At 30.6% G+C, this 21,795-nt stretch overlaps 1 protein-coding gene across 1 annotated transcript; it reads left to right on the top strand.

The window, feature by feature from the left end:
• Window positions 1–10,050: 10,050 nt before the first annotated feature.
• LOC112754462 (uncharacterized protein At1g76660) lies at window positions 10,051–14,560 on the top strand. The gene is made up of 3 exons (XM_029293678.2): window positions 10,051–10,418; window positions 12,602–13,787; window positions 14,141–14,560. Exons 1-3 carry the CDS (start codon window positions 10,380–10,382, stop codon window positions 14,341–14,343), a joined length of 1,428 nt encoding a protein of 475 aa, XP_029149511.1. The 5' UTR covers window positions 10,051–10,379; the 3' UTR covers window positions 14,344–14,560.
• The last annotated feature ends 7,235 nt before the right edge of the window (window positions 14,561–21,795 follow it).

The raw sequence follows: 21,795 nt of genomic DNA, 5'->3' as shown, positions 1-21,795 counted from the left end.
CTGCGTTTTCTTTCACAATTTTTGGTGTTTCCTTAAAAAATTTATGTATTTTTTTAAATGTTTATTATAAAAAATTGACCTAAAATTAAAAATAATAAAAATGCAGAAATTTCAATATTAAAAACACACAAATATGTATAAAGCTGAACAAAGAAATTTGTGAAGCTCAATATAGAATAGTTTTGTAGATAAAGTAAAATATTCAAAAATTTTAAACTACAAAATATATAAATTTTTGCTATATAAATATAGAAAAAAAATCTTCTATTTTTGTTTGTCTGCTATATTTGTCTTTTTTTTTGTTGCTCTGATTTGATTTTTTTTTCTTGCTTTTTTTATTTTTGTTCTTTTCTTTTGAGAGGAAGAAATAAAAAAAATAGAAAAAAAAAATAGAGGAGAGAAAAAAAAAGAAAACACAGGGAAAAAAAATATACAGAGGAAGAAGAATGAGAAAAAAAAAAAAGAAAAAAGAACCCATAAAAGCAAAAAGTGAACAAGAATAAGAAGAAGAAAAAAGATGCAGGGCACTTATGTGACAAAAATTAAAAACTTTTAAAGGTGTTTAGTTGTATTTAGTTAGATAATTAATTTGATCACACTATATTTTCGTATTTTTAATGTAAAACTAAAGAAACTTTTATATTTTAATTATATATTTAATGAATAAAAAAATTTATACAGAATTAATTTAAATTAATAAATAAATTCATTAAATAAAAATTGAATTATATTAAAGATTATATTAATGGTTATAAATATTTCAACTAAATATTGTATAGTATAAAAATGAATGACTCAATTGACAAAAGTGAGTTTATTATTTTATAATTTAATGATATCATACATAACTATAAAATATTAAAATATATGATAAAATAAAATTTAAATTAAATTTCCATTTATTAAAGTATTCTTTTTATTTATGATAAAGTATTATTTTTATTTCAAATATTTAGATAAATATTAATATTATTTCAAATATTTTTTTGTTTTATTTATATCTATAATTTTTAAATTAATTTAATATTATTTCGGTTTTAATTATTCTGTCAAAAAAATACTAAAAGAGGATGTATATCTTCTTAAATTCTATTTTTATTTTTATTACTTTTACAATTTAGTAGAGAAAAATTCGGTCTTTTATATATATATATATATTGAATAATTTGTAAGTTAATTTTCTGTTATTAAGTTTATTATATTAATTATTTTTTTATATTTATTTACGAATACTGCTACATATATAAGTTTTTTTGGCATATAAGTCATACAAAAGTCACTTATATATCGCGCACCGTAAAATCACGTTGTTTCTCTTTATATCCCGCGTTCCTCATCCTCCTCTTCCTTCTTCTTCTTTTTTTTCTTTGCGTTTCTTCTCTTTTTTCTTCGTGTATTTCATCTTCATCATCGATTTTTTTATTACTGTTGTTGTTGCTGTATTTTTTTCTCCTCCTATTTTTATTGATTTTGCAACATTATGTATTTTTTTCTTCTTTGTTTGATGTTTTCCTTCCAAGAAGAATGATGAGAATATGAAATAAGAAAATGAAGAAGAAGAAGAAGAAGCAGAAGATGAGGAGGACGAAGATGAAGAGTTTTGAATTATGCAGAACTTATCAGCACACATACATAAAAAATTCTTAAACAATACACTCGAATATCTTCGTGTTACACCCAAATTTACTGCAAATACAGAAAAATGTTTCCTTTAATGCTGCATTTTTTTCTTCTTCTTTTTTTCCTTATTTCTTTCTTTCTTTTAGTTGAATGAATGTAAGTTCATCATCTTCCAAGTAATTTTGCAGCATTATGTGTTTCTTCTTCTTCTTTGTTTGATTTTTTTTGTTTTTATTCTTGTTAAAAGAGTAAAACAAGAAGAAACTCGAGAAGGTAAACAAAAAGAAAAAGATGAATAAGAAAAAAGAAAAAGAAGAAGATGGTGATGATGATGATGAAAAAAAGAAGAAGCAGAAGAAGATGAAGAGAAGTAAGAAGAAGAGTTTTGAATTATGCAGAACTTATCAGCACATGTACACTGAAAAGTTTTAAATACACTTGAATATCTTTGTGTTACACCAAAATATCTTCGTGTTACATCCAAATTTGCTGCAAATACAGAAAAATATTTTCTTTAATGCTGCTTTTTTTCTTCTTCTTTTTCTTATTTCTTTCTTTCTTTTAGTTGAATGAATGTAAGTTCATCCTCTTCCAAGTAATTTTATATCATTATGTGTTTTTTCTTCTTCTTTGTTTAATTTTTTTTTGTTTTTATTCTTGTTAAAAGAGTAAAACAAGAAGAAACTTAAGAAGATAAAACAAAAAAAAAGATGAATAAAAAAAAGATGATGATGATGATGATGATGATGATGATGATGATGATGATGATGAAAAAGAAGAAGAAGCAGCAGCAGAAGACGAGGAGGAGGGAGAAGAAGAGTTTTGAATTATACAGAACTTACCAGTACACATACACCAAAAATTCTTAAACAATACACTCAAATATATTCGTGTTACACCCAAATATCTTCGTATTACACCCAAATTTACTGCAAATACAGAAAAATATTTCTTCTAATGCAAAACTTTTACATTACATTCAATTCAAATCATCAATGGTGAAACATTATTTACCTACAGAATCATAAACTACTAATGAAAAAATTACTAGAATTGAACCACAACTCAACCACTTGATTGGATTTAAAACAATAATCAATTTCGTTCTGGTTCAATTGACAATCTGAACTTGAATTATTCATTATCTTCAACAACGAGATAACTGATGATGGAGGAGAAGGAAGAAAATGAAGGAACATAAGAAATTTCAATAAAAAAAGAAGGAGGAGGAGGAAGAAGTGGTGTTGGTGACGATGATAATGAAAGAGAAGAAGAAGAAGAAGAAGAAGAATGTGCAGTAGTTATACGAAAAATATAAACCCCGCTAAAATGAGTAAATAAACAGTCAATAAATTAAATTTTAATAAGAAAAATAGAATTGTAAATCTTATGTTAAAATAGGATTGAACTCTTTAAAACGAGAATTTTGACACTAATTTAGAAAAATTTAACCCAAGATTCGGTCGGACGGACCAAATCGGTCGAATCGGGCCCGTGGGCCCAACCGAACCCATGCGTGAGCATCTTAAGTACTTTTCTTGGGCATTTCTCATAGAGAATCAATGATTTTTTCTTGATAATTATATTATTTTCAAAACTATTCTATTAGTACTTTGATTTTCTTGGTTTCATAATTTTTGTAGGGAAATGTTAGGAAAAGAGAAGTAAAAGCACAAGGAGGAACCAAGAATTGAAGGCAAGTACAAAAAGAATTCGTGAATGCTGTCAACCTTGACCTCTTCACACTCCAACAAGTATAACTTGAGCTATAGAGGTCCAAATGACGCGTTTTTAACGAAATTAAAATTCAACTTCTAGAGCTTTCTAACAATATAATAGTCTATGCTTTCTCTCTGGCATCATGACGCTAAACGCCGCAACATTGGCATTTAGCGCCAAACCGCGTCCAGCACTCATTCTTATATGGAGTCCCAGCGTCAAACGTTAGATAGCCAAGTTTGGCGCCAGAACACAGAAAGTTCACTCCCATCTCTGCCATGGTAGCACCAAATGCCACGACCCGGAGTTTGGTTTCAGGGACCTCGTAAATGTGAAAAAGTTGTTGCCCAGGTGGCGCCAAACGCCAGATGGCCAAGTTTGGCGCCACTACGCCAGTAGCACGAATCAGAGTGGTCCTACGTGATTCAGCACCAAATTCTTTACTCTAATTTGATTTTTTTTTTTTATCAATTTTGAATTAAGAAAAGATATTTTTTTGTTTTAGAATTTCAATTTTGTATCAATTAGGATTAGATATAAAAGGAGAAGATATCATGGTCTAGGGCTTTTCTCTTCTTTTTTTTTTCTTCTTCTCTTCCTCCGCACTTTACACTTTTTCTCTACTAGGGTTTTTTTCGCACCATGAACAACTAAACCTCCGTTATTAAGGTTATAAGTTCTGTTATTTTAATGGATTAATACTATTGTCATTCTTCTCTTAATCCATGTGCTGGTTTATTTTTAAGGATTGGTTTCGTTCTTCATCCTAGGAATTAGAATATATTGGAAGATAACTCTTTTTCTAATTGAATTCTTGTTGAATCTTGGGAAGGTTACATCACTTGAATAACAACTTGAAATCAATTCCTCGTAACTCTCTAATTACATGGACTTAACATGATACGTTACATATAATTATCTTATCTGTGTGTACCTAGGGTTTGTGTGGCTCATAAACTAGGATTGAATTTAAACTTCTAATTTAAATTAAGTGACCAAGAAATTGACGATTGGTTTGGTTAGAAGAGATTAAATTGCTAAGGAATTAGGGTTTAATCCATTAGAGTTTGCCATGAATTAAACATTTGCATGATTAAAGTGAGTGATAAGAATTATTAATCCAGAAATTTAACATCTTCAAAACCTTAACTGTTTTCTCATACTATTTTCACTAACTAAATACCGTTTGTTTTCTTGAATTCTCTGAATTATTGCTTTATGCCGTCTGAACTTGAAAACGCTCCCTTTTTGCTTGTCTGACTAGCTTAATCATTCAACCATTATTGTTTGATCCATTAATCCTCGTGAGATAGATACTCACTCACCTGATTTATTATTTGGTATAACGCGGTGCACTTACCGGTCAATTGTGGTATTCGAAATCTGCACCATTAAGAACGTTTGAACCACGAACCATGGACCCCGCTCACCGAAGAAGGAGCAGCGAGAACGCGAGAAAAAGGGATGAATGCGATTATGCGAGGAACAATGGCAAGAGGAAGAATGCCACAAAGAGAGAGGAACAACATGCGATCTTCGATGAGCAGTTTTCGGTGGGGTCAAGGAAGAAGGAGTGGCCGATTGGTGTATCTCAGTCTCTGAGTGTGGGTGAGAGTGAATGATTGCAGCGTTAAAAAAGGGTGAAATTTGATAGATATCCGCGATCTGATTCTTTAAAGGTGTGGATCGGATCTTATCTGATCCGATTAGTCTGCGGATCAGATCGTATATGTAATTTACGAATCAGATGCAGATAATTACTGTGGATCTGTGAATACGATTCGATCTATAAACACTTTTAAAATTTTTTATCAGCAATTATTTTCTAATATTTTTAATAGTTTAGTCTTATAGATATTTAAGAAATTAAATACCATAGTTGTGTATTTCAATATGAGAAATATTCAAAGACCATTAAAATTAATTATTTTTTACTGTTATTTTTAGCTATCAACTCAATTCTTTTAGTCAAGTATTTAAGAACATATTTTTAGCTCCAATTTTTAAATATTAAAGGCTAATTACAGACAAAAATAATAAATTTTATTTATTCTCTAATATCTATCTTTTAATATATTATAGAGTTAATAGTTAAGTTAGTCTTTGAAAGATGTACTATTTTTTAAATTCGTCCCTAAAAATTTTTATTAATTAAATAAGTCCTTCAAAGATTATAAGTTGATCATTTTTGTCATTCCATCATGCAGTTAATAGTTTTTATCAATGATTGATGATATATAACATTAACTAATGGCATACATAACATAAAACATGTTCAATTGATCGCTAAATAAGTATGTTTATGAAAATCTATCAATTTAATCAATTTTTTCAATTATATAAACTCTAACTCTAATATAACCTAATAACACTAAATTGATATATTTTCATAAATATATTTGTTTCACGTCTAATTAAATATGCTAGGTATCATGTATGATGTGAATTAATATTTTATATCATCAATCATTGACGAAAATTATTAATTAAGTGACTGAAAGTTAAAAATAATTAGTTTATAATATTTAAAAGACTAATTTAATCGATAAAATCTTTTAAGAATGAATTTAAAAAACGAATCATCTTTAAGAACTAATTTGATCATTAACCTATATATTATACATTAAAATGAAATGTCAAATCAATTTTTCGTTTTTGACATAAGCGTCAAATTAACTTTGAAATGTATGAAATTTAATATACATTATTTATCTAGTGAGTATTTTAAATTCAATTGGCAAAATTTAATATTTACAAATAGTTATCAAACTTACTTTAAGAGCAAGTTAGTAAAAGTACTCATACATGCATGAAAAATATTTAATTTTTTATTTATATTTAAAGTATTTTTAATAAAAATATTCTTCAACATATTTAATTTTAAATTAAACTCAATTTATTTTTTTATTCATGTGAATACTAAACAAAAGTTCATAAGAAAAAAATTTACAAAATAATTGGATTACCTACAGAAAAAGACAGTGTATATAATAAATCAATATTTTTATTTTTATTAAAAATGTGCATACACATTTTTTTTTTTTGTAAACAACAGAAAATTTAGTCTATATCTCTAATATTAATTGTTGTACATTTATAAATTATATCTCTGTTTCTATATCAAATAAAATTTAAACGTTATTTATATTAAACTTTCTATTCAACTAAATAAATATAAAAAAACACAATTAAAGTAAATTTCGCACCACCTCAATCAACATTCCCTTTTTTAGTTCAATTATTATTCACTTCGGTTTAATTTTTTAGTTTAAGTAAAAGTTTCACAGTATTACCAACGATAAGTTTTTCATTCAATTTCCAAAACAACAATGCATGATTGAATGCCGATGAAAATTATTTAAAATTTATGCTGCATAGAAACAATTGAACATAAATTTGTTAATAAAAATTAGACCACAATCATATCATCATGAAATCCAAATATTAAATATATTATCCTTTTTTTACAAAATAATTAAAAATACCATATTTGATATAGATAAAAGGTGACTATTTTAAACAAATTATTTCCTTTAAAATGAATTATTCCCTTTAAATGTATGAAATTTATTATACATTATTTATCTGGTGAGTATTTTAAATTCAATTGACAAAATTTAATATTTACAAATGATTACAAACTTACTTTAAGAGCAAACAAACCTCTTCATATGTACAAAGAGTAATATGGTAAAAAAGAGAAGTTGTTGTCAAATTAATTTTTGGATTTGATTTTAATTTTACTTTTGATATTTGGATTAAATTTAAATTTTATTCTTTTATTCTATTTTTAGACATACTTTTCTAACATAGTTCCATAAATCTAAATAAACCTTAGAACCTATTTTTACATTTTAAAATATTCAAATCATAATTTTGCAGTTTTACGTCTTAACTAGCAACCATGTATTTACAAAAATTATTTTACATATTAGTTAAGAAGGGTGATTAGCAAAAAAACTATTGAAGGGACGATTAGCAAAAAACTATTAATCTAAATAACGATGTTAAGGTTTTGAAGAAATTAATTGTTATATTCTATATATTTAAGATATTAACTCACCCAACTAATAAAATATATTTGTAATAAAAACTTATGTATTATATGTAAAAATGTGTGTTATATCGATAAATTTATATTATGTATAAATTTATTGTGTTGCTTCAAAAATTTGTGTACTATATCAATAAATTTTTATACTCTCTAACAAAAATTTGTGTGCTGACTATTAAATCACTCTTCTACCTTTTACGGCCCATAAATTCAACCCAATAGAATACACAAATTCAGTTATAATTTTAGTCTTTATTATTATCTTATCCTTATCTTATTTTTATTTATCATTATCGTATCTTTATTTGCTTTTATTTTTCATAGGCCAATATATATATATATATATAATCTCTACAAATAAGTGATTTTGCTATACAAGTCTTACAAGTCCTCTAATTGATATTACGCTCAAACGTGCTTGTTATGCACATATGTTTCACGCGCCTCTAACAGATTTTTAATTTTTGAAAGGATTCCGTTTCCTTTTTCGAATTTCTTGCCTTCTTTTTCTCCTTCTTCATTTACGTGCTTTTCTCTCTCTGTTCTATTTCTTTGTTATTCTCGATTTCCATTGTTTTTTGACATCAATCTTTAAAATCGTTTTTGAAGATAATGGATAATTCAACTTTAGATTGTCAGATGAATCAGTGCGTGAACCTTGCCTGTGAAATTTGCTGTTAATTCTTCATTGTTTGAATTGAATCTAATGTACTAATTCTGATTAGAATTAATATAATCTTGTCCATTTTATATCAGACATTCGAGTATAGATCAGGAATATTTGGGTGTATTTTTATAAAATTTTGGGTGTATTTACAGTTTATGACTTTTCATCTGACGGAGGGTAAATTGTCTTATTCTTTTAGTTGAATTGTTGTAGTTTCTGTTTAGTTATGATTCATGAATCTGGTTTTTGTTATTTTTTTATGATGGTTTTATAGTTGTATTTGCATTCTATAGTTTATGCTTGTTTTAATATGGTATATTTTAGGTGTACTCTGCAGCCCTTCTGTGGTATATTTTGGGTGTATTTTGCAGCTCTTGTTGACTTTGGTGGATGATTTTAGTGTACACGTAACATAACTCATTTCTGTATCTGCAGCAAATTTGGGTGTAAAAACAAAGATATTTGGGTGTAAAAATGAAGATATTTGGGTGTATATGAAGATATTTGGGTGTAAAACAAAGATATTTGGGCGTATTTTTATTCTGATGAGTTCTGCCAGTAATTCAGAACTCTTTCTCTTCCTCTTCCTCTTCCTCATCTTCTGCTGCTTCTTCTTCTTCATCTTCTTATTTCATATTCTCATAATTCTTTTTAGGAGGAAAAAATCAAACAAAGAAGAAAAAATACATAATGTTGCAAAATCAAAAGAAGAAGGAGAAGAAATACGACGATGAAGATGAAACACACGAAGAAAAAGGAGGATAAACACAAAGAAGGAGGAGAAGAAGAAGGAAGAAGAGGAGGAGGAGGAGAAATGCGAAGAAAAATGACAGTTGTGGTTTTCATCGAGGAAGAAGAAGAAGAGTCGTTCATAATGGTGAGTAGCGCACTTTGGAAACAGGAAGTGGTTGAGTAACGTGCATGTATTTACTCTTGAATGTGGGAGTGTAATGCACGTGTGTTTTGTTGGACTTGTGCCAACTTGTAAGACTTGTAAGCTAAAAAAACTTGAATGTGTAGCATACCTGATATATATATATATATATATATCAAAGCTCCTCTTAAACTCTGCTGACATCCATAGATAAACTAACCAATTTAGATCTTAAAACCGCTTCAACCTCCCTTCCCACTAAGAATAATCAACATCCCTACTTTGTCTTAGGTCAAGGAGAAAGGGCACACGAGCAACTTCATCAGGAGCCTCTTTTTGACCTTTTGTCAGCCCAACACTTTTTTTCATGGCATTTTCTTCCAATAAAAAAACTCGTCCTTCAAACAAACTTGAACTTTTGTCAAGTTCAACTACTCATTATCTTTGTTCTTTCAATACTTTTTCTATTGTTAACAATTTTTCAAATTGAGATTCATTTTTGAACACTTGGATCATTGATTCTGGTGCCACAGATCACATTGCATCAAATTTGTCTTGGTTTATTTTTTACACACAAATTTCTCCTATTATTGTTTATTTACCAAATGATTCTAAAATTACTGTTTCTTATAAAAGTATTGTTCAATTTTTACCATCTTTGGTTCTTCATAATGTTCTTTCTTTACCTCATTTCAACTTTAATATTATCTCCGTCTCAAAAATTACTTCAACACTCTCATATGTGAACTCACTTTTTCATCTTCTTCTTGCACTCTACAGAGCAACAATTTGGGAACGATTGATTTGGGCAGAATGAGAGAGGAATTATATGTCTTTGGACCCAATTTCGATAACTAACTGAAAAACCAATTTGACTTGTGTTTTTCCTTTTAAAGACTAATATAACTAAAAAAATCTTTTGTGAACTAATTTAAAAAATAAATAATCTTTTAGGAACTATAAAAAAAAAACAAAAAAAAATGGATGACTTACACACATTTGTAATCCATAATAAAAAAAAAAATTAGCGATTTACTTACAGTAACGATAATAATATCCCCTTCAAACACTTTCTCCCCCTCCAATATATATACAGAGAGATAGCGATATATATATATATATATATAGAGAGAAAGAGAGAGAGAGAGAGAGAAGAAAAGAAAGGAAGCATCACCTCTGTCCCGGTCCCTCTGTTGCTTTTTTTTTTTTCTCTATCTTCATCACACTTCAATCCTTTTCGCTTTTGTCTTTCTTTGTCCTTTGATTGTTAGCATAAATTAATTAATATTCTCCCTCTCTTGGCATCGAAAGTGTATTTGGTGTCAGCTAGTGTAGAAGAAATGTGAGAATGATCTTGTTTTAAGCCAGAGCCACCAGTGCCCCCAACTCAACAACTGACCTGACAGCCCTAGTGGAGTGCCACACATTCCAGCTACTTCTATCTAATGGGGTCCGAGCAAAATCGATTTCCTCAGCATGAAAGGGTAACTCTTTACTCTAGCGGATCGTTTTTATTTCTTTTGATCTTCGCGTATTTGATTTTAAGATCACGCTTTGTACTATATTTGCGAGTGGTACAGTTTTTTTTTTTTTTTGGTGGGTTGGGGGGGGGGGGGGGGTTAGATCTGAGCTTCTCAGTATATAACCTAACTTCAATTTTGGTTTGTTCTAGATTGGGGATCCCTTCTTATGTTTGTTCATTACTGTTTTTACTTTAATAAGTCTGTTTCTTTCTCAGATCTCAGGTTAAACGAGGATATTGTATTTATTTTTCCCCTTCTAGCCTATTCTTAATGGTTCATTTCCATCCCCACGCACTCAGCTTGGAGAGATCTGAGGGCTAAATTATTAGTTTCCAAAGCTTCCACATTTTATCATCTTGTAGAAGCTTTGTAGAGAAATCCTTCCCCAAAAGAGAGTGAAGAACGGTGTACTTTAAATCCTTTGATGCTTTTTTCTCCCCCTCGAAATCTGCATTGCTAGTATCACACGCACTTGTCTTTTTGTCTTGTATTATTTGTTTATTTATATATATATTTTTTATGCCTAGTTTATATTTAGCAGCATAAGTTTGTTGTTAATGAACATCTATATCACATTTGCGGGAGCTGTCCGAAGAAAGGGTTTATAATTTTATTAATCCAGAGAGTCCAATGAATAGGAAGGGACCTTTGGAAACATATCATTCCTTCCAACCACAGGCACTAAAGAACTGCAAGAACTGGTACAGCCATACAAATTACAATCATAGCTTCTAGGTGTGAGGATGCACCCAGTGTTCACCAAAAATCCTGAAAAAGTTTCCACAAGAAAGTTTCTGCCTGACAATGCAGGTATAGATTCACTAAATGATGAACATGAAGAGAACTGTGTGAAGATGAAACTTAGAGAGGTTGAGATTACAAATGGTTTGTGAAGAAGAGACTTCTGATTATTTGGAGTGTGGGTTAAAACTGGGGAAAAGAAAAAAAGAAAATACACAAAAAATCTGAAGGCCAGATTGTCTTGTATATACTGAGGGTGAGATTACTAGAATCAGGTAGCTGAAGGGACACTAGTTCGTTTAACTTTGCAATGTATTATAGGATGTTAATTTAGTAATTTCTTTAACAGTGAAATGATATTTTGAAAATAGACAAGAAGTTGAGTCTTAAAGGGACCAAATGCCAACATTAATCATGGAAAGATACAGACACATCAAGAATTCAAGATAGTCGTTCCAAGACTTATGTATGCTAATTTTGTCCATCATATTGTAAAATAGCCATTGATTTAAGGATCAAGTTGATGTCCAAATATGCATTTGAGATTAGATTGATTTCCATGTTAAAGAAGGGACAAAGTTGATATTTAAAATTCTAACTGAACATTTGAACTAGATATTCCTTATTTAATTGGAGGATTTAGTTTGTGCATTTAAGTATACTAGAACATAAGTTGTGATTACTAAGGTTGTGTTTCGTAGGGAGATAGAGACTGGTTGATTGAGACTAAATTAAGTTTATGTATTATGTTTAGTGTAAAGTGTACAAGATTGAGTTATGTCTTAAAATCATATTTGGTTCAAGATAAATATGGAGATGAAATAAGAATATTTACTAAAATATATTTCATTATTAAAGAAAATGTTAAAGTTTCAATATATGTTTCCAGAAATTTCAATCCCATATGTCTCCATTTTCTTGAGGTATTGAAGAGACTAAAATTTTGTGCCCTAGGACTAATTTTTAGTTCTAGTCTCTGGCCACCAAATACAATATTGAGTCCCATTTCCAGTCTTTGGAAACAAACACTACTTAAATGTATGCGTAAGCTTCAATTAGCACATGTTGACATTGAGAGACAGAGATTCTTGAAAAAAAAAAACACATTTTTGCATTTGTGTACTTGAAATCAAATCAATTCGTCCTAACTATCATATAAAATTATATGATTAGGAATTATGGAGAATGCAATTGGTTGAATCAATTCATTTGTCATCATAATGTGGTTGCAAACATGAGATTAAATAAAAAATCAATTCATTTTCATTTTTAGTTGTTCCAAATGCACTCTAATGGTTAAAAAAAATGGAAATTCTAAAATATGGTTGTCTATATTGAGATCTTCCCATTATTGATCTCTTCTTTCTTGAATCCTAAGTATATTGCTTGACTTTTATTGACAGCGAAAGAGATGGGGTGGATGTTGGGGTGCATTTTCATGTTTTGGTTCACAGAAAGGCGGCAAGCGCATTGTACCTGCATCTCGCATTCCGGAGAGTAATGTATCAGCCACTCAACCCAATGGCCCTCAAGTTGTGGGGTTGCCCAATCAAGCCACGGGACTCGCTCCTTCTCTTTTAGCTCCGCCTTCATCACCAGCATCGTTCACACATTCTGCCCTTCCTTCAACTGCACAGTCACCTAGTTGTTTCTTGTCATTATCTGCTAATTCACCTGGTGGTCCTTCATCCACAATGTTTGCTACTGGACCATATGCTCATGAAACACAACTGGTTTCTCCTCCAGTCTTCTCTAATTTCACTACTGAGCCATCTACTGCTCCTCTGACTCCGCCACCGGAGTTGGCTCACTTGACAACTCCCTCTTCCCCGGATGTTCCTTTTGCTCATTTTCTATCGTCTGCAGTGGATCTAAAAAATGGTGCTAAAAGTAACTATGTCACAGCAAATGATCTTCAAGCTACTTATTCATTCTACCCTGGAAGTCCTGCCAGTAGCCTTAAATCTCCAATCTCAAGGAACTCTGGTGAGTGTTTATCATCATCTTTTCCTGAACGTGAGTTCCGCCCGCAGTGGGATCCATCACTATCTCCTGAGAATGGAAAATATCAAAGGACTGCATCTGGGAGGTTGTCTGGCCATGACACTAATGGTGTCACAATGGCATCCCAAGATACAAATTTCTTTTGCCCTGCTACCTATGCACAATTCTATTTAGACCAAAATCCTCCATTTCCTCATACTGGTGGGAGGTTAAGTGTTTCCAAAGATTCAGATGTTCAATCTACTGGTGGGAATGGACATCAAAGTAGGCATGCTAGAAGTCCTAAGCAAGATGTGGAAGAAATAGAAGCTTACAGAGCATCCTTTGGTTTCAGTGCAGATGAGATCATTACTACCACTCAGTATGTGGAGATTTCTGATGTAACAGAGGACTCATTTACCATGATGCCTTTCACCACCGGTAAGTCAACAATGGAAGAAAGCATAGAACATGCATTGATGAAAGAAGGAATCAAAGCTCAAGAGACACAAGTGCCATTTCAGAGTCTGAAAAGCCTTAGGTTAGATGCAAGTCCTGATATCAAGGAAGCACGTAATCAGATCACAGTATGTCAAGGATACAAAGGTATGCTGTAATATTTCCTGGTCCAGAATTTGATCTGTTTGCGTACATCTCGAGAAATCATCAAAAATGGAAAAAAGGATATAGAGCATATTACTTATAGATTAATTATGATATGATTTGGTTCGCCTCAGTATCTAAAGCCTTGCTTGGCTGTATTTATGATTAATAATCATGTTTTTACATTCAGGTGGTAAAATATTATATCTGGATTGTCATAAAAGACCATAAAAGATGGATGGTGATTGTGTTAGAATGCATTTAGCTCAGTAGGATGTGCCATCTTTGTTTCAACCTTTTTCATGCTTATTTTTTTATCTACCTGTAATCAAATGTTTCTTTCTTGCAAATTTCAGATCAAATATCGCACGAGCATTGTAACAGCAGCTCTGGGTTAAGTACACCGGATAACCATGTTGTCATGGATGACGAGGACATATTCTCGAAATTGGGATCATCCAGAATTTCCAGGAAATATCAGATGGGGTTATCATGCTCTGATGCAGAGGTTGACTATAGGAGGGGAGGAAGCTTACGAGAAAGAAAGGGAAAAATGTGATTTGGCATGACTAAGGATTAAAGCAGTTTCTTTGTTATCTGTGTATTAATTTAATTTGCAGCTTCCTTATAAAAAAATGAAAAAAAAAAAAAAAAAAAAACTCTTGGAGTTCTCTTATAGATGGAATGGTCTAACCTAGATCTAACCGATTCTGTCCCTCGGGTTTGCCAAGATCTTACTGATGAATGAATGTAGTCTCTTAATTTCCCTCGAGCAAGTCTGAGTTCGTGTTAAGCAAATGGAGTTTAAATTAAAAATAGGTGTATGCTGTACAATTGAGGTTGTACAGCTTTTGAAGCTGGTTAGTGTTTTTTTTTTTTTTTTTTCTCTGGTGACTGAAGCTGCTTAGTGTAGGACTATAGACTTTAGAGAAGTTGTTTACAGAAATAATTGGTTAGTTTTTGTTTGATTGAATATCCAAATTAGTCCTTAAAAAATTTTGGATCAAATATTTTAGTCTCCAACAAATTTTTATTTTTTAAAAGTCCTCAAGAATTATTTTAGTCGGACAGATTAGTTTTTGGATCGCCTTTAATTAAATTTTAATGTGTATTGAATAAATAAGTCTCTAAAATTTTTTATTATAGGACAAGTTTCAAAATATATAATTATAAGTCAAATGTTTTTTCTTCAAAACAATAGAACAATTAATTTGTCCAATAAAAATAATATTTGAGGACTTATAGTAAATAAAAAATTATTGGAGATCAAAATGCCTGATATGAAATTTTTTGTTTTTTTTTTGGAGGGGGACGGGGAGGGATTTTAGAATTGGAAATTTTTTTAAATAAATAAAATAAATATTTTATTTATCGAAATAGATAATTTGTAGCATTTTTACCAAAATGCATCTTATGTAAGACATAATAGAAAACGTGTATATTTCGTTTATAGTGTGTAAACGAAATATGTGTAGTATTAATTTGTTTATACTGTAAATGAGATACATGAATAATTATGATGAGTACAGTATAAACGAGATATTTAATGACAAATTTTCAGTAGCTATAAAAGGATGTATAACCCTTTGTATTGTTCACACACATTTCACTACTCCTCTATTTTTTCTTTCGAAAATAAATCAAAATGTCCAGTAGTATTGGATATTTGGTTGTAAGTGTGTATCCCAATTGGCAACTGCCATATGAAAACCAGTGATAATAGAGTGATATTTGAGTGTAAAAATCTCATTCTGTTATGTACTCAGCGAGTAAGTTCTTTGTTCGAGCTGAATAGTCCGATATTGAGTAGTGTTGGTGGTAGCAAGAGAAAAGAGATCGGAAGGCTGGGGTATATGATGCTAGCACAGATGGGAAATGGAGTTTTTCGGTTTCGTCTGTTTTGGCTCAATGGTGACGAGCATGTGCGCCTAATTTAGGGTTTTCTAGCATTATCTAGGGTATTTTAGTATTTTCTAAGATTTTTTCTAGGGTTTTTAGGATTATCTAGGGTTTTCCTAGGGTTATCTAGGATTTTTCTAGGGTTTTCAGGGTTTCTTACGGCTTTCTAGGGTTTTCTAGAGTTTTTTAGAATTTCTAAGATTTTCTAGGGTTTTATAGGATTTTTTTATGGTTTTCTAAGGTTTTCTAGGATTTCTCTAGTATTTTCTAACGTTTTCTAGGGTTTCTTAGGATTTTTTTAGGGTTTTTCAGGATTCTCTAGGTTTTTCTAAGGTTTTATAGGATTTTTCAAGGTATTTTAGTATTTTCTAGGGTATTTTAGTATGTTCTAGGGTTTTTTTTAGGGTTTTTCTAGGGTTTTCTGTGTTATCTAGGATTTTTTAGATTTTTTTTAGGGTTTTCTAAGATTTTTCTTGAGTTTTCTAAGGTTTTCCAGGGTTTTTTAGGAATTTTCAAAGTTTTTCTAGGATTTTTTAGGATTTTCTTGGATTTTTGAAGGTTTTCTAGATTTTTTTTGTGATTTTTTTTTGGGATTTTTTGGGTTTTCTAGGCTTTTCTTGGATATTTTAGGATTTTTTAGGATTTTTTTAGGGATTTTCTAGGCTTTTTTTAAGATTTTCTAGGGTTTTCTAGGGGTTATCTAGGGTTTTCTAGTGTGTTTCTAAGGTTTTCTAGGATTTTTTAAGGTTTTCTAGAGGTTTTTCAGGATTTTCAAGGGTTATTTAGGGTTTTTCTAGGCTTTTCTGGAGTTTTTAGGGTTTCCTAGAGTTTTTAGGGTTTTCTAGCGCTTCCTAAGTTTTTCTAGGATTTTTTCGCATTTTCTAGGTTTTTAGGATTTTCTAGTTTTTCCTAGGATTTTTAGGGTTTTCTAAGGGTTCCTAAGATTTTCTAGGTTTTTCTAGCATTTTGTAGGATTTTCTAGGATTTTTTAGGGCTTTTAGGGTTTCCTAGGATTCTCTATGGTCTCCTAGGATTCTTCTAGGATTTTCTAGGGTATTTCTAGGGTTTTTAAGGATTTTTTTAGGATTTTTTAGGATTTTTTAGGATTTTCTAGATTTCTCTAGGGTTTTCTAGGTTTTTTAGCATTTTTCTAGGGTTTTTTAGAGTTTTCTATTGTTTTCCAGCGTCTTTTAGATTTTTTCAAAGGTTTTTAGGGTTTTTTAGAGTTTTCTAGGGTTCTCTAGAGTTTTTAGAGTTATCTTGGGTTTTATAAGATTTTTCTATGGTTTTTTAGAGGTTTTTAGGTTATTCTAGGGTTTTCTAGGATTTTTAGAATTTTGCTAACGTTTTCTAGGATTTTCTAGGGTTATTCAATGGTTTTCTAGAAATTTTTAGGATTTTCTAGGGTTTCCTAAGATTTTCTAGGGTTTTTTAGGGTTTTCTTGAGTTTTTTAGGGTTTTCTACTATTTTTAGGGCTTTTTAGGGTTTTCTAGAGTTTCTAAGGGTTTTTTTAGGATTTTCTAGGATTTTGTATGGTTTTCTAGGGTTATCAAAGGTTTTCTAAGATTTTTTAGGGTTTTCTAGGGTTTGATTTTTCTAGGTTTTTCTAGGATTTTCTAGGTTTTTCTAGGATTTTTAGGGTTTTCTAGGAGTTTTCAGGGTTTTTAAAGGTTTCCAAGGGTTTTTCTATGGTTTTCTAGGATTTTCTAGAGTTTTCTAGGATTTCCAAGGATTTTCTAGGGTTTCTTAGGGTTTTTTGGGTTTTCCTAAGATTTTTCTAAGGTTTTCTAGGGTTTTCTAGGATTTTTAGGGTTTTCTTGGGTTTCCTTGGGTTTTCCTAGGGTTTTCTGGGATTTACTAGGGTTTTTAAGGGGTTTCTAGAGTTTTTCTAGGATTTTTTAGGGTTTCTAGCATTTTTCTAAGATTTTCAAGGGTATTCTAGAGTCTTCTAGGGTTTTCCAAGTTTTTTCTATGGTTTTCTAGGGTTTTTAAGATTTTCTAAAGTTTTCTAGAGTTCTCTAGGTTTTTTCTAGGCTTTTCTAGGATTTTTAAGTTTTTTTAGAGTTTTCTAGGGTTTTCCAGGGTTTTTAGGGTTTTCTAGGGTTTTTTAGGATTTTCTAGATATTTTAAGATTTTTCTAGAATTTTTTAGGGTTCTCTAAGGTTTTCTAGGATTACCTAGGGGTTTTCTAGGTTTTTCTAGGGTTTTCTAGAGTTATGTAGGGTTTTCTATGGTTTTTCTAGGGTTTTTTTTACAGTTTTTTAGGTTTTTTAGGATTTTCTAGAGTTTTCTAGATTTTTCTAGGATTTTCTAGTATTTTTTTAAGGGTTTTATAGGATTTTTTAGGGTTTTCTAGAATTTTTAAGGATTTTCTAGGGGTTTCTAGGATTTTCTAGGGTTGTTTTTTGGGTTTTCAAGGATTTCGTAAGGTTTTCTACAGTTTTCTAGGGTTTTTTAAGGGTTTCTAGGATATCCTAGTGTATTTTAGTGTTTTCAAGTATTTTCTAGAATTTTCGAGGGTTTTCTAGGATTCTCTAGGGTTTTTTAGGGTTTTCAAGGGCTTTCTAGATTTTCTAGGGTTTTCCAAGGTTTTTATGGCTTTTCAAAGTTTTTCTAGAGTTTTCTAGGTTTTTTAGGATTTTCTAGGGATTTTAGGATTTTCTAGGGTTTTTAAGGATTTTCTACGATTTTCTAGGGTTTTTCTAGAATTTTCTAAGATTTTCTAGATTTTTCTAGGTTTTTCTAAGATTTTTAGGGGTTTTCTAGGGTTTTCTCAGGTTTTGTAGGGTTTTCTAAGATTTTCTAGGGTTTATCTATGATTATCTAGGGTTTTCTAGGGTTTGCTAGGGTTTTCTAGGGTTTTTAGGGGTTTTCAGATTTTTTTTAGATTTTCTAGGGTTTTAGGTGTTTTTAGGGTTTTTTTAGATTTTCTAAAGTTTCCTAGGGTTTTTTCAGGGTTTCCTAGGGGTTTTCCAAGGTTTCCTAGGGTTTTGTATGGTTTTCTAGGGTTATCCAAGGTTTCCTAGTGTTTTTTAGGGTTTTCTAGGTTTTTCTTGGGTTTTTAGAGTTTTTCTAGCTTTTTCTAGGGTGTTTCTAGGATTTTCTAGGGTTATCTAGAATTTTCTAGGATTTTTTTAGAGTTTTGGGTTTTCAGGGTATTTTAGTATTTTTCTAGGATTTTCTAGGGTTTTCTAGGATTTTCTAGGGTTTTTTAGAATTTTTTAGGATTTTTCAGGATTTTCTAAGATTTTTTAGGATTTTTCTCGTATTTTCTACAATTTTTTAGGATTTTTCTAGGATTTTCTAGGGTTTTTCTATGGTTTTCTAGGATTTTTTTGGATTTTCTAAGGTTTTTTAGGGTTTCTTGTGTTTCCTAGATTTTTCTTGGATTTTTTTAGGGTTTTCTAGGGTTTCCTAGAATTTTTAGGGTTTTCTACAGTTTTCTAGGATTTTCTAGGTTTTTCTAGGGTTTTCTAGTGTTCTCTAGGGTTCTTCTATGGTTTTCTAGGGTTTTTAGGATTTTCTAGGATTTTCTAAAGTTTTTCTAGGATTTTCTAAGGTTTTCTAGAATTTTTTAGGGTGTTCTACGGTCTTCTTGGATTTTTCGGGATTTTCTAGGGTTTCTTACGGTTTTTTAGGATTTCAAGGGTTTTCTAGGTTTTTCTATGGTTTTTTCTGGGTTTTCTAGGGTTTTCTAGGTTTTCCTAGGATTTTCTAGGGTTATTTAGGGTTTTCTTAGGGTTTTCTGAGATTTTCTAAGGTTTTTTAGGATTTTCTCGGGTTTTTCTAGGTTTTTTTTGTTTTCTGGGTTATCTAGGGTTTTCTAGATTTTTTTAGGATTTTCTAGTATTTTCAAGGTTTCATTAGAGTTGTCTAGAGTTTTCTAGGGTTTTTCTATGATTTTCTAGGATTTTTTAGGGTTTTCTTGTGTTTTCTAGGGTTTTCCAAAGATTTTTCAGGTTTTACATAGTTTTTCTAGAGTTTTCAAGAGTTTTTTCTCGAGTTTTTTAGGGTTTTCTAGGGATTTTTAGGTTTTTCTTGGTGTTTTGTGTTTTCTAGGATTCTCTAGGATTTTTCAGGGTTTTCTAGGGTTTCCTAGGATTTTTCTATGATCTTTTAGGATTTTCTAGATTTTTCTAAGGTTTTCTAGGGTTTACTTGGATTTTCTACGATTTTCTAGGATTTTCTAGGATTTTTTAGAGTTTTCTAGGATTTTCTAGGATTTTTTAGGATTTTCTAAGGTTTTGTAAGATTTTCTAGGATTCTTCTAGTGTTTTCTAGTGTTTTCTAGGGTTTCTTAGGATTTTCTATGGTTTTTTATGGTTTTTCTAAGGTTTTCTAGACTTTTCTCGGGGTTTTCAGGGTTTTGTAGGGCTTCCTAGGGTTTTTCTAGGGTTTTCTAGGTTTTTCTAGAGTTTTTCTAGGATTTTCTTGGGTTTTTAGGATTTTCTAGGATTTCTTAGGGTTTCCTAAGGTTTTCTAGGGTTTTATAGGGGTTTTTTAGGATTGTCTATGGTTTTTCTAAGGTTTTTCTGGGTTATCTAGAATTTTCTAGGATTTTTTACGGTTTTCTAGTGTTATATAGGATTTTCTACGGTTTTCTCGGGTTCCTTAGGTTTTTTTAGGATTTTCTAGGGTTTTCTAGAGTTTTCTAGGATTTTTTAGTATTTTCAATGGTTTTCTAGGATTTTTTAGGATTTTCTAGGTTTTTCTAATTTTTTTTTGTGTTTTCTAGATATTTTTTTGTGTTTTCTAGGGTTTTTCAGGATTTTTCTAGGGTTTTTCTAGAGTTTTCTATGGTTTTATAGGATTTTTCTAGGATTATCTATGGTTTTCAAGGGTTTTTAGAATTTTTTAGGGTTTTCTAGGATTTTCTAAGGTTCTCTAGGATTTTCTAGGATTTTTTAGAATTTCTTAGGATTTTCTAAGGTTTTCTAGGATTCTTCTAGTGTTTTTTAGTGTTTTCTAGGGTTTCTTAGGGTTTTTCTATAGTTTTCTAGAGTTTTTCTGAGATTTTCTAGGGGTTTTCAGGGTTTTGTAGGGTTTCCTATGATTTTTCTAGATTTTTATAGGTTTTTAGGGTTTTTTAGGATCTTCTAGGGTTTTTCTAGGGTTCTCTAGGGTTATCTAGAATTTTCTAGAGTTTTTAGAGTTTTCAAGGGTTTTTCAAGGATTTTCAAGGATTTTCTAGATTTTTCTATGGTTTTTTAGTATTTTCTAGGGGGTTTTAGGGTTTTCTAGGGTTTACTAGTATTTTTCAGGGTTTTTTAGGGTTTCCTAAGATTTTTCTAGAATTTTCAAGGGTTTTATAGGGTTTTCTAGGATTTTTCTATGGTTTTTCTAATATTTTCTAGGGTTTTTTAGGGTTTTCTAGGATTTTTCTATGGTTTTCTAGGGTTTTTAGCTTTTTCTAGGGGTTTTAGAGTGTTCTAAGGTTTTCTAGAGTTTTCTAGGGGTTTTCAGGATTTTCTAAGATTTTTCTAGTATTTTCTAGAATTTTTTAGGGTTTTTCTAGGGTTTCTTAGGTATTTTCTAGGGTTTTTTAGGATTTTTCTAGGTTTTTTTAGGCTTATCTAGAATTTTCTAAGGTTTGTCTAGGGTCTTTCTATGGTTTTCTAGAATTTTCTTGGGTTTTCTAGGATTTTCTAAGATTTTCTAATGTTTTCTATTATTTTTTATGATTTTTTAGGTTTTCTAGATTTTTTTTGGATTTTCTTGAATTTTTCTATAATTTTTCTAGGATTTTCTAGGGTTTTTTAGGGTTTTGTACGGTTTTCTAGGATTTTTGAGTGTTTCCTAAGATTTTTAGGATTTTCTAGGGTTTTCTAGAGTTATGTATAATTTTCTAGAGTTATGTATAGTCTTCTATAGTTTTCACGGATACACAAGGAAAAGGAAGTCGCATGAGTCTTGAATTTTGTGCATTGGAAAAAAGCAACTCAACATGCATTGGGCACGAAGAAGCATGCTCCCCATGCTATGACCAACCATCAAAACCACTCCCCCACCATAAATATGACGTTAAAACACTCCAACAACAACCATCAAACTTCACTTTGTCCTCACTCCTATATATACCATTACCCATCACCACACATCAACCGAAATCAC

The sequence above is a fragment of the Arachis hypogaea genome, chromosome 16, assembly GCF_003086295.3.
Source record: "Arachis hypogaea cultivar Tifrunner chromosome 16, arahy.Tifrunner.gnm2.J5K5, whole genome shotgun sequence".
NCBI classification, from domain to species: Eukaryota; Viridiplantae; Streptophyta; class Magnoliopsida; order Fabales; family Fabaceae; genus Arachis; species Arachis hypogaea.
The sequence above is the reverse complement of the archived record's forward strand: the minus strand, read 5'-3'. Positions and strand labels throughout refer to the sequence as shown.

Excerpts from the sequence above, each read along its gene's own strand:
- LOC112754462 (XM_029293678.2), top strand. The coding sequence starts at position 10,380 with ATGGGGTCCGAGCAAAATCGATTTCCTCAGCATGAAAGG. Across the intron at positions 10,419-12,601 it reads GATTTCCTCAGCATGAAAGG|CGAAAGAGATGGGGTGGATG; the intron begins GTAACTCTTTAC and ends TTTTATTGACAG. Across the intron at positions 13,788-14,140 it reads AGTATGTCAAGGATACAAAG|ATCAAATATCGCACGAGCAT; the intron begins GTATGCTGTAAT and ends TGCAAATTTCAG.